The sequence below is a fragment of the Rhamphochromis longiceps genome, linkage group LG16 (genome assembly GCF_057381845.1).
Source record: "Rhamphochromis longiceps isolate RC_006_pf linkage group LG16, R_longiceps_female_GT1.1, whole genome shotgun sequence".
Classification (NCBI taxonomy): Eukaryota; Metazoa; Chordata; class Actinopteri; order Cichliformes; family Cichlidae; genus Rhamphochromis; species Rhamphochromis longiceps.
The window spans coordinates 15,476,861-15,489,836 of record NC_140572.1 but is presented as its reverse complement, the minus strand read 5'-3'; the positions used below and the strand labels follow the sequence as shown (position 1 = coordinate 15,489,836).

General features: G+C 38.2%; 1 protein-coding gene and 1 long non-coding RNA gene across 2 annotated transcripts; both read right to left on the bottom strand.

The window, feature by feature from the left end:
* Nucleotides 1-1,306: 1,306 nt before the first annotated feature.
* LOC146650814 (uncharacterized) lies at nt 1,307-3,921 on the bottom strand. Its single transcript, XR_014907863.1, has 3 exons — nt 3,840-3,921; nt 2,118-2,313; nt 1,307-1,993 (listed from the first exon to the last, which is right to left on the bottom strand). It is a non-coding gene; the product is annotated as an uncharacterized LOC146650814 (long non-coding RNA).
* A 2,959-nt stretch (nt 3,922-6,880) lies between these two features.
* On the bottom strand, nt 6,881-12,592 carry LOC146650813 (CD209 antigen-like protein C). Its single transcript, XM_085384712.1, has 6 exons — nt 12,523-12,592; nt 12,331-12,432; nt 11,058-11,255; nt 8,354-8,496; nt 8,129-8,232; nt 6,881-7,031 (listed from the first exon to the last, which is right to left on the bottom strand). The coding sequence occupies exons 1-6, from the start codon at nt 12,590-12,592 to the stop codon at nt 6,881-6,883; spliced, it is 768 nt and encodes a 255-aa protein (XP_085240838.1).
* Nucleotides 12,593-12,976: the final 384 nt, after the last annotated feature.

The window sequence follows — 12,976 nt, the reverse complement described above, 5'->3', positions numbered from 1 at the left end:
CACTGATTCAATATTAGTTTTAGTGGCCTCATTACTGCTGAGATGAATTTTAACAGTCTGTTTTTCAATAGCCAAATGTTTTAAATTTGTTTAAGTGAGATTAAGTGAGGCACTCACGTCATGTAAGAAAAATCAAGTGTTACTCTGCTTGCCCTTCTTTTGCTTCTCTGCAGCGGTGGTCCTCAGCCCGACTGTGATTGAAGGTGTTAACGGACATGTGGCTCCTGCCATCTTCGTAGTTTGCTCTGGCCCTCTCATTTGATCTGTCAAAGCAGTTTTGGTCTGGCTTCCTCTTACTCGCCAAGATGGAATTCTGTGTCCTGTAGCCACTGGTTGAGCAAGATGAACCCGCAGAATGATGGTATTTCTTCTGGTCATGATCTGACCTTTCACGTTGGTATGTTTTTTTTTTTAAGATCTGGGTCACTTGTATCCTTTTTATCTTCTTCCAGATGTTTTCTTTTAAAGTGTGATTTGATTGGAAATATTGGAAATGTGTGAGCAGTTTTACAGTGACTGGGCCTGATGAAGTTCAGGCTGCTCCTCTGAGAAGAAGGATGGAGGCCAAGGGTGGGAGTTCTTTTGGGCAGGTTGTCTGGTGTCAGAGGTGGGCTGGTGCAGAGACCCACACCCTTCTGTCCCGCTATCTGACATCCCTGTCTTCTATATTTTAAAGCTATTAATGTGCTCATAGCAGGACTTAACGCTGCAGACAATGAATCATGCCATATGTTAAATTACTCATTTAAATGATAACAGCATTTTCACATAAAGCAAAGTAATATGTAATAAAATAAAAGACCAGATTATTTTTAATAACCTTATTACTATTAGAGTTCAACAAACATCAGGAGATCACACATTTCTGCAGTTTTATCTGCATAATCCTGAGGCTCGGTGGGGTGGATCTAAAGGGTGATCTGAAAGCAACACAGCACAGCTAAAGAGACTTTGTTTTTTGCCCACTATATGGTCAAAAAGTATACTTACATGTAAGAGGTCATCCAGAGATTTATTCATCTTTTCTCCACGAACTGAATACCAGACTCTTGGAAATACAGTTCAGATGTCTGAAAAGACAGTCTGAAATTTTCTTTGGGGGTTGTCCTTGAGTCTCCATCATGTATCTCACCTGAGAGCACAGCAGAACATGTAATCAAACAAGGAGTCCAGCACAGACTTTTAACTGACATACATCATGTTATCAATCTTTTCTATTAAGCTTGAAATCAAATTCTTCAGAAGAAATAAAAAGTGCTCTTGTATTGCTTTACTTACCATGGCATACTCACTGTACCCAGGGTACAGCAAGGAACCAGTGTACAGACTCAGCCACGCAGCCCAGGGACCATACATCTATGGCTTTTGTAGATGGAAGCCCCAGAATAATCTCCGGAGACCTGATGGATGACAAAGAGAAATGATTGTCACATTTTTTGTTTATGTTGACCATTTGGATAAGTATTATTTATACTACAGCTGAGAAACCCCTAACAGAAATCACAAACACTGGAGTTTGTGTAACTGTGTGAGGAAGAGATTCAATTTGATTCCAGCTACTTACCAGTACGGACAGGTCTGAATGTAAGAGCCCCACTTTGGCAGCTGAGGTGTCATAGGCGAGGTCAAAGTCAATAATTTTATTCAGTACGGCTCTTGGTGATATTTCACCAACATTACATTTTATAATTTCAGGTCTGTGTGTATTGTTCCAAGAGACTTGAGGTGATTAAACACTATTCCCGTCTGAGAGGTATCAAAGAATATGTCATGTTACGATTCAAATTTGATCAGTATCCATTTTCAGAGCATTAATGTAAAGAATCATGGAGTTAATCATACCTGCACGATGATGGGATGAATTGCCTTTTAATTGAGCAGTTTGAAATTTATTCCTTTCATGAAGTCAAAAAGACTTTTTAAAGATATTCAAACTCAGGAATATATTTGGTTTGTTGGAGTTACAGGCGTTACGTTTTCACATGGCAGTGAGCTAGAAACATGAGATGGTTTTTACATTAGTTTAACAGAAAAAAACATTTTATAGGCATTTCATCACAGTCCTTACATCCACTGCACACATCTTTCTAACTGAAATTCTAGGGAGCAGTTTTTACCTCTTGGTTTTCCAATGGGTCTTTGGGTTCTCGTTTTTCATAATGGCTACAGCCTTTTTGTCAGCCATACTGACACATTTTGCAAATGTGCCATAAGACCCTTCTCAAAGGAGAGTTCAAATTTGGTACTTGGAGGATCTGGAGGTGAGCCAGACTCCTGGGACTACCTTGTCCTGGGCATTGTTGGGGGACATGTCTGATAAAACAATAACAGATAGAAGAGAAAAGCAGATTTAAACTTAAATTATAATAAAATAACATAGATGGTAAATACTAATGCGAATAGAAGATACTATTATAGACAAAAATACTAGTAAAGTATTGTGAGTGTAAACCAATCTGTTGCAAGCTGGATGAACAGACAGCAGATTATACACTGTACACACTAACCAAATTAATGTTTCTTATTTCTTCTTCAAAATGTAAGATGTGGTCAGTGTCATGTCAATCACAAATTTAACAATCCAACCAGAGAACAGATGGGTTTGGCTGTCGGAGTGGTGCTTTACTGAGCTTTCAGGTCCTAGAAGGGTAACCAGTTTGAAGCTGGAGGATCTTTAAATAAATACCCCATAAGGCTCATACAAGCTAGGTCCCTTAACTTTGGTCTGTAAAAATTGTAACTTGTGTAAATATTTTTTTATAAACACAAATTTTCGTCTGTAGATGCACAAACCTAAAATTTTCTGATATTTTGTGCTGTTCAAAACTACGCAGCCTGTTTACAAGTACAAAATATTTATGACCACTACTTGAGCCCATACACGTGGTTCTTTTTCCCATCTCAGCCACGGGACTGAAGGCAGTACTGCTAAGATCAAGAAACGCAGAGAAAAAAGAAGAAGAAGAGGAAAACCCAGAGTTGAACTGTAGGGAAAGAAAAGGCCAGCGCACTTGCTGGAAGTCCAGAGCCGGGTGACTGGATCAAGGAGAGAAGTACAGTTGTAAGATGGGTTATTTATGGAAGCCCGTTTCCACCACTAAAAAAAAAAAAAAAAAAAAAAAAAAGGATCCATAACTCAAAATTTCGAGTTATTTTCTCGAAATTTCGACATATTAACTCGAAATTTCAATTTATTAACTCAAAATTTTGAGAAAAGCAACTCGAAGTTTCGAGTTAGCGCTGCCAATCAGTAATCTACGTGAATGACGTCATTTCCTTGTTACCCGGAAGCTGAAGCCCTCAGCTACAAATGCTACAGCTAAGCTACCGGTATTACATCCAGTCGTGAATGCACAGATTGCTGAGTGTTTTCAGCCTGGCTTCACAAATGATGAAATCCCTGTGTTATTAGCTGAATCACATGGTGTTACTATCAGCAAACGTACTCGCGAACAGTGTTGCCAACTTAGCGACTTTGTCGCTATATTTAGCGAGTTTTCAGACCACTTAGTGACTTTTCTTCTAAAAAAAAGTCGCTAAAAAAAGACGTGAAAGTGCGTATCGCTTTTACTCTCAACAAGCAGCGGGTGCTGTAATGCAGTCAGTTCTTCTTTTACTCTTATGCTGTTTTGTGGATCACAAGGTTTAAAACTACTTATAAACACACACACAAAGTAACTCCACCAGAGTGCCTATTTCGGGTCACTTTTGCCGGTCCAAGCCCGGGTAAAGGAGCAGGGTTGGAATTGTGACATTAAAAAAAAACAATAATTGCTAAAAGAAATTTAATTTGTAGTTCTAAATAAACTCTAAATGCATTTAGGACGCTTTTTACTCACTTTATGTCTCTTCCACGATGTTATTTCTCTCTCCAACAACATAAGTTACAATTAGATTAGCATGACCAATTATGCAAATTAGGCGATGACGTCATTTAGCGACTTTTAGGACAACCAATAGCGATTTTCCTTACTGAGGAGTTGGCAACACTGGACGGAGAAAGGGAGCCAGGGACAACAACATCACATTAGAAAGGTATAGTAATCGTCCACAACTATTTTCAGTTGCGGATGATAAAGGATTCAGAAAGTTTATTCATGCAGGCCAATATGACAGAGAATATGCATCTTCTTTTTGTTTTCATATTGTAATTTATATTTAATTGTGTTGTGGTTTGCAGTGTTTTGTGTTGTTTCATTTAAAATTTGTTTAAAAGGAAAAAGCTGAAAATTTAAATAGTTAAAAGTTGAACTGTGACTAGTTGTTTTTTGTATTATATGATTTATTTATTACATTTTATGTGGAGTGAATAAATAAAAGTATATTTACGGTGGCCCCTAGAGACAAAGCACGTACAAACTCCAAAACACGTACAAACTCCAAAACACGTACAAACTCCAGAAGCACGTAAAAACTCAGAAGCACGTAAAAACTCCAAAACACGTACAAACACAACAGAAGTGCTCCAGGATGCTGGGCGCAGTGTTGAGCTTTTGTTACCTAGTGGCTACACAAGCCAGCAAGTACCAACGACCGGATTTGGTGTGTGGTAGTAACAGGTAAATTAACTTTTTTCTAAAATTATTTGAATATATATGAGTGGTTGTGTATAAATACACAAACCATACACATATGCTTTCAATTGTGTAATTTAAGTGATCTAGTAGCTCTGTTTTGGAAGTTCAGTTAAAGCTAGAAATGTGTTTTGGAGTTTGTACGTGCTTTGTCTCTAGGGGCCACCACATATATGTTTATATATAAATATATAACTAAAACCACTTTTTTTTACTAAATATATAACTAAAACCACTTTTTTTACATTAGTAATTCCTTTTGTGCATAATTTTATATTACTGTTAATAATAAATAAATTAAAGCAACAAAACAACCTGAAGAGCCGGTTCGGAGCCGAAAGAGCCGGCTCTTTTTAGTGAGCCGAGCCGAAAGAGCCGGTTCTCTAAAAAGAGCCGGAAATCCCATCACTACTGCGAACACGCCCCCCTACACTTTTTAGGTATCCCAGCTGCTCCAGTTTATCTGCTGATGGGTGTACCGTGACTGACTGTGTACGTGACAAATAAAATTTGAATTTGAATTTTACTACTCGTTAAATTAAATGGTAAATGGCCTGTATTTGTATAGCGCTGTACTTAGTCCCTAAGGACCCCAAAGCGCTTTACACATCCAGTCATCCACCCATTCACACACTGGTGATGACAAGCTACATTGTAGCCACAGCCACCCCGGAGCGCACTGACAGAGGCGAGATTAAGGTAACTTAAAAATATGTTTAAATGAAAACAACTTTAATGTTTTCATTTAAACATATTTTTAAGTTAATTAAAAATTAAATCTTTTTATGCCAGCTTTTTGCTTTGCTTGACAGTGTATAGAACAAACCCGATGACACAAACTCCCAGAAAATGTAAACATCAAACACATCCAGACTTTGAGGGCTGTGCAAAAAACAGAGATGACCAACCCACCAAAAAACAGCTGTAAATATTTGTGGCTATTACAGTAAACACTGCGGTGTTTTCCTGTATACTTTATTTTATAATTTGATTTATAGTGAGCAACATGAATGTTAACAGACTGAGAATTTTACAACACCGGTTGTAACAGTCATTGCTTTCTGTCTTTAAGAGTCTCATTTTTTTCCTTCCCTGTTTGTACGAGGATTTCTCCAAAACATGTGATGGTCACAACTATTGACAGTCTGGTTTAATAAGTATTTTTGCTTTGAATTTTGCTAGGCTTTTCTGTGTCATTGGCTGTATCCCAATTCAGGGACTGCAGCCTTAAAAGCCGCATTTTAAGGCCGATTATGTCACAGCAACGCGACGAAGACTGTCCCAATTCGAAGGCTGCTCGAAATGCGGCCCTCAAATGCGTCCTTCATTTCCCTGAATTTCAAGGACGTGGCGGTGTAGACTTCGTGGCCCAACATATCCCAGAATGCATAGCGCGGCGCTGGGTGTGGATAATTTTGCCGAAAAAAAAAAAAACGGCGGATGAGGGGCGCCCGAAGAGTAAACTTTAAGTAAGTACTGAATATTATATCACTTATTTATGTGCAAATGTTTAATAACGAAGAACATTAAAACATTACTGTTGGCCACATGTCGGCAAAGTTATGTGACATTAGTGGCGTTTGTACTAACTTGGTTTTAAAGCCTTTACTTTAAAATACACGCCGTTCAATAGCTGACCTTAATCTTACAGAGAATAATCAAAGCTCATGTAGAAACAAACAAACAAATGAACAAAAGGTTTTCTCTTTCATTTCTGTCAAACAATGCTGTATGAAACGTTTCCAGCTGTTAGTATCATGGTTGCTAGGCAACCTGGGCAGCGCAACGGAGGCTAGACCGTCCCATTTCACAAGCCTCGCACTTCCGGCCTTAGTGGTTTATAAGTACGCGGCCCCTGAGGATCGTTGAGGCTGCGTACTTTAAGGCTGCAGATCCTGAATTGGGATACAGCCATTGTTTCACAGAACAGCATCATCAAGATGTAGTGATAGCCAAACTGGCCAGCAGGTGTCACTGTTGAGATGGTTTTAGATCATTAGATACCCACTGAGCTCAGACTAAATGTGACTGCAGCCATTGTTCTCCAGAACACAAGACTTGAGGCTTTATTTTTTATTTGTTCCCTAACAAGGGATTGATTTTTTTTTAAAATGATATTGGAAAACACACAACACTTCCACAAGTATCTGGTATTTCTACTGGCATAAACATAACTTTAGATTTAAAAGGTTGCACATTTTTAGCTACAAAAAAAGAAGAAGTTAAAATGGAGTGAAAATGACATGTAGGATAAAATAAAAGGCACAGCTGAATTAGTAAATACATGTCAGACAGTGGTCAATGAATTATTCTGTTGTATGTTTTTCACAGATCCATTTTATAGAGGCTGAACATGAAAGATCATTCCACGATGCATCAGTTTGTATTTGAACGCAGTCCTCTTCACCCCACTCTGGGTTTCCACCACCGTTATCCGGTTGTTTTGCCATCCAGTTCCTGACAAGTTAGTGAACAAGAGAATTATTGTATTTGACAAAAGACTTATATAAAGTATTCATGTTTCCCTCTCATCATATATCCAAACCGACATCATGACCAGCAGCTTTACAGCTGTGGCTCCAGCAAACATCAGCTGATACTAGAAATTAATATTAAATAAATTCTAACAACAGCTGATCAAGCTTAAACGTGCTGCTGTTGTTTAGCGTGACAGCCGCTGGTTTCCTCTTTCGGCCGCAAAGTGGGCGATAAACAAACAAGAGAGAAAAGCCGATCAGCTGATCATTGATCAGTTTCATGATTGAAGTAGAAACAGGAGATGGAGGGTGAGAGGATGAGAGAAGAATAGGCAGCTGTGCAGCAAAGACACAGAATAATTCCAGCTTTGTCTTTTTCATTGTAGCTGAAGTAGGCTACGGGACAAACTGCATTTCTTTTCACCTCAATATGAAACACGTAATATTTTCTCTGAATACGAGATAATTTAGTTTTTTAGAGGACGTTGGCAACATCATAGCACCCACCCAGCTGTATAGAAACTCCGTCATGCTAGCTAGTACGCAGTACGAAAATGTCAGCACAACGAAAATAAACTTCATCTAAACTTGGTTTCTATCTGACCCAGATAGACTGCAGGTCATAAATTCTTACCTGAAGTTCAGTTCACCTGACACTCGGACAGGCGGCCACCTCGGATCTCTCCTCCTCCTGCCTCCCCTTCCCTCATCCACCTGCTGGCCTCCACCACTTGCTAATGTTACTGAATCTGTGGAAGCTCAGCGATAGCCACCACACGAAGTAACGAGTAATGAGCCTATCTAAATCCCAGTAACGATTAACGCGTTCCTGATTTTGGCATAATAACTAGTTACCGTGCTCGTTACCACACTAATAACGTAGTTACTGTAACGCGTTACTTAATAACACGTTAGTCCCAACACTGTAAACGAGGTAATAAAAAGGAGTATTTCCTAGGAATTTGTAGTATTCAAACAGCATTTACTATAGTTGATATGCAGATTCTCCTGGGTGACATCACTCAGTTACGAACCTTCCTGAGCAAATGAGACCACTGGAGCAAAGTGAAGACTTACTTTAGATTCAGTGGAGTTCCATCGACCCATTTCCAATTTCCTTCCTCTTCCTTGTCATTCAAACCAATCCAAGCATATTCCTTAATGTAACTAGATATAAATGCCTGTAAAATATTTATTGTTTAAAAGAGTGAGGAAAGTAATTGATATAAAACATTTTGAGGAGTGTAATTTTGAATAACTATTTACAAACACAATGACACATGCATACTGGTTATGCTGTACCTTGTCTTCAAGGCTTTCTATCACCACCAGATCTGCTCCTTTGCTTCTGCAGTCGTCTCTACCTTCATCCCAGGAACCAAGCTTTTCAGATAATACATAACAGCTATGACCGAACATGATCCATCCTTCAGGACACACTTTCTCTGCAAAAAACATTGAACAAGAGGCATTATGGATGCACGGGCCTGGCACATGACAGCTATTTTGTGAATTCTTGATGTCACTCTGTAAACAGGCCAAATAAAATGTACACAAAGATATTATGTCACTGATGTTACAATGTTTTAAATCAAATCAAAATTTATTTATATGGCACATATTAAAACAACATTGTTGACCATAGTGCTTCAGAGTCAGTAAAAGCATGAGACAATTAAAACAAACAATAAAACAGCACAACAAACCATAGGTAACAACACAACAAGCTAGAACAGCCAACTAGTTAGAATCAAAGGCCAAAGTAAAAAGATAAGTTTTAGATAAGACGTGATTTAAAAGACTGGATAGACTCGGTAGTACGAATATGAACAGGGAGGTTATTCCAGAGTCTAGGTGCCACGGTTGCAAAGACCCGGTCACCTCTCGACTTCAGTCGAGACCTAGGTTGTGCTAGGAGCATGTGATTGGACGATCTAAGTGCTCTGTTGGGATTGTATAAGTGGAGTAGTTCAGAGAGATAGGTGGGCGCTAAATTATTCAGAATTTTAAAAGTGAACAAAAGAATTTCCTCAGTGATAGTTTTTTTTAAAATTAATTAATATGTGCTTCACTGAAAGTTGATGTAATCATTAGTTCTTAGTTGAGTTGGTATTTGCTTAAACATTTTTCAGCAGTAGTTGAGTCCTGCACTTCAGCCCTAAAACGAATAAGCAGTTACAAAAAAATGCAAACATGGCCTGACATCCCAGTTAGCAGTTAGGTAGAGAGCTATGAAATGCAAATGACAACTATCTTGTTCTCGTTAGGATTTTATTATAGTAGTCAAAAGTTACAACTTTTACTTAAAGCTACAGTTCAGCTGACTTTCGTTTTCCCCCTTAAAACGAAAGGTAGGGTGTAATCAATTTGATTTGTTTGCTCGTCTGTCAATATCAGGGTTGTCAAACTTAAATGAGCTGTGGGCCACTGCTGACAGAGTCATCGCATTGGCCAATTTAGTGTTCAAGTAGTACAAGACAAACAAGAAAACACACAAATATTTCCAAAAATTTGGTGTTTTGTTTGTTTTTTTCATTTCAAAAATTGTATAACAAGACAACTACAAACGTGAACGCAATTATTTTTCATCTCACTCTTAACTAACCAAAGTCTTTCATTGAACTACCAAATAAACAAACTGGTACTCTCTTTCTGGCCAGACACGTGGCAGCACTTCTGCTATACTTTTGTATGTGTCACGGTTCTGGGTCCGTTGGACCCAGTATTTTGAGTTTATTATATTTCGGTTTAATTCTGCTTCATGGATTGTTTTCTTATTCTCGTAGTGATGATGATTATTTCTTGTTTCTGTTTATCCGTGCTTAAGGATTTGTTCTCAGTTATATCTCACGTTTAGTTTAGTTCAGGTTCCATGTGTCATTCTCTGTCTGTCTCTCAGTGTAAAGTCTGCATGCTTGTTTAGTAATTCATGTGTCCTGTTTTATTGTGAAAGTCTTTGTCTTATGTTAGCTTGGTTCCCCCCGTCTCGTTAACCCTGATCTCTCCCAGCTGTGTCTCCCTCCTGTTGCCCATTCGCTGATTACCACCCTGTGTATATTAGCCCTGTGTTTTCCTGTGCTCAGTGTCGCGTCGTACCCTCAGACCCTGCCTGTGTGTTCCTGCTTGGTTTGGGTTCTGTTTTTGTTTCATGTCAGCAATAAAAGCTGTGGTTTTAGTTACATTTCGTCTCGGAGTCCTGCATTTGGATTCACATTTCCACCTGCCCGCACACAGAGCCCTGACAGAATGTATTTAACAAACTAAAAATCCAGACATAAGTATACACATTAGTTTTTGACTGCTAGTGAAAACTGTTTTCTTTACAAATAACTCTCACCGAACTAGCACGACCAATCCCTCAACGTGTTTGTACTCTCTGCTCAATATGCCTTCATATTAAATATCTTTTGCTTTTTAAAGAACTTATTTTAACATTGCACTAAACAACAAAACAAATCCTCCCTAACAAAAAAAGTAACTTCAAGGGCCAAATTGCATCATATTTCTTCACGTCAATATGCCCAGGCCGCAAGTTTGAGACCCCTGGTCTATGTGTTTGTTAGCAGTATAGTGTCCTCAGTTTTTGAGATATCATTTTCAAATTTTTTGTCATGGTGGATATCAATAACAGCCAGAACTGATTTAATTTAGGTGAAAATCGGGTTAAGGTTGCATAAAATATTAAAATATTAAAATCCATAAAAACTTCATTTTACCTTCATCTTACCTACAATTTTTAATGGATCATCTTGAAACTTCACAACAATATACTAGGCCTTAAGTACCATTGTCGTTTTTAAACCAGTGCACACAATATAGCCAACAATGGCTGTTTTGTACAAGCAAGTGCTAGGAAAAAAAAAAGTCAAAGTAATTTAGTGTAGCACTGAATTTGAGATGCCACATCATTATATCATCACCAGACTGTGAATTTATCACTGAATTTTTCAACAAAACCACAAAGAAACAAAATAAGTAAATCTCAACAGCAAATACAAGGACTCACTCTGTTTGGACAAACTCTGAAGGTTCTTCAGCTCTTTGGTGGTTTCAGTGAGGTTGGCTTGCAGCAGATCTCTCTCCTCAGTCATAGAGGAAAGTTTGTTACTCACAGCAGAGAGATTTGCATTCAGAAGGTCTCTCTCTTCAGTTATAGCGGAAAGCTTGTTAGACTCAGCAGAGAGATTTGTAGCTGAGACATGATCTGAAATAAATCAAAATGAATGATTTCACTCATAATTGAACTGCTTTCTCATAAATCTAAATTTAAATATTTCAAAATGTTACCAGAAGACAATGAAAGATGTTCATAAAATAAATGGTTTAAAGCTTAAGTGTTTTCCAAGTGCTATTAAACAGACAAGGAATTTTGAACACAGCTTTTCCAAAACATCCTGCTTACATTATTTTACTTTGCAAACAGAAACAAAATAATTTTGCAAAAAAATAAATTTACCATGGTCAAAATGATTAGCCCCCTGGGACTAATAGTCAATTGTGTATTCTCCTTGCTGAATAACGGCCTGCAGCCATTTGTTGCAGTCTTCAATAAGTCTCTTACACGTCTCCTGACTAATCCCAGCTGATTCTTGTTAGGCAGCTACTTCTGGCATGGACCTTGGTTTTCAGTTCACCACATATTTTAAATGGGATTCAAGTCAGAGCTTTTTGCAGACCAGTCAGCAACGTGCACTTTAGTTGTCTGGCGATTGTTCTTCACTCAGAGCAATGCATGTTTTGGATTGTTGTCATGTTCAAAGATGAAGTCATGACACAGACCCAGTTGTGTTTCTGACTGCTTGAGGTTTTATTTGAAAATCTTTACGTAGGCTATTTTCTTCATGATTCCTTCCACCTGACAGGATCCCCAGTTAGAGATGTGTTTATGCATAATGCTCCCACCACTGTGATTCTCTGTCTGGACATATTGTTTGAGTTGTAAGCTAATAATTTTGTCCTCATCTGTATTCCGTGTCATATCCTGTATGTATCTTTGGGAAAATGAGAGTAAAAAATTGCTTTACTGTGAATGAGGAACTATTGTTTTTGTGTTCTTTAATAAGGGTCTTAAGGACATTTATTGTCCTTAGGCCTAAAGGTGGATGTCTTTTTAAGCACCCTCCAAGGGTTAAATGTTTTGGATCAGTGAGACTTCTTAAGTTCAAAGCTTGTGTAATTTGTCAAATTAGTTATAGATCGGGCTGATGCCATTCTACTTTTTTTTTTTTAATGTGGGCTGATTAGTGTTTGAGTGATCATTTATGAAAAACCAAACTCACAGTAAACACCGAGGGTGATGAGTCCAATCAGCAGGAAAACACTCAGCATTCCCAGACAGATAATAATTCCTAAATGGGAACTCCTATCACAGCCGCTTGTTCCTTAAAATAGAAATGAACACAGAAACATTCAAGCTGTACAACAGTAATAGATGTTAAAATACATTTTCTTTTCTGTCACTTCTTTCTTACCTGTGTGACCTGGTGAAGGTTTTGAATTGTTATGCTTGGGGTATTCAACATTGACATAAATTTCCTCCATGGTTCAGATGCAGATTATTACTTAGAGCTCAGCTCTGCAGCACAGGACTGATGAACTGTTTGAACACTGTCAGTTTCCTTTGAGGAAGTCACACATTTCAGATATTAATACTTTCACATAACACTATACAAGCACTGAAATGTGAAAAGACAAAAAGTCAAACATCTCTTTGGTTTAGTGTTCATTGCTGTGGTTTATTCTTGCGAAAGATGTAAGGGGGCATTTAGTTTTTCACAGAGGTGCAAAGAGTCCTATGCAAACCCTGTTGTTTGTGTCACTATTGGTCTTACGTACTTGAAAACAAAAATGCATATGTTACGTCCCTCTGCAGCCTCTAATCTGCTCAGTGTGTTCAGCTGGTGCTAATTGGCCACACCTAGTCAG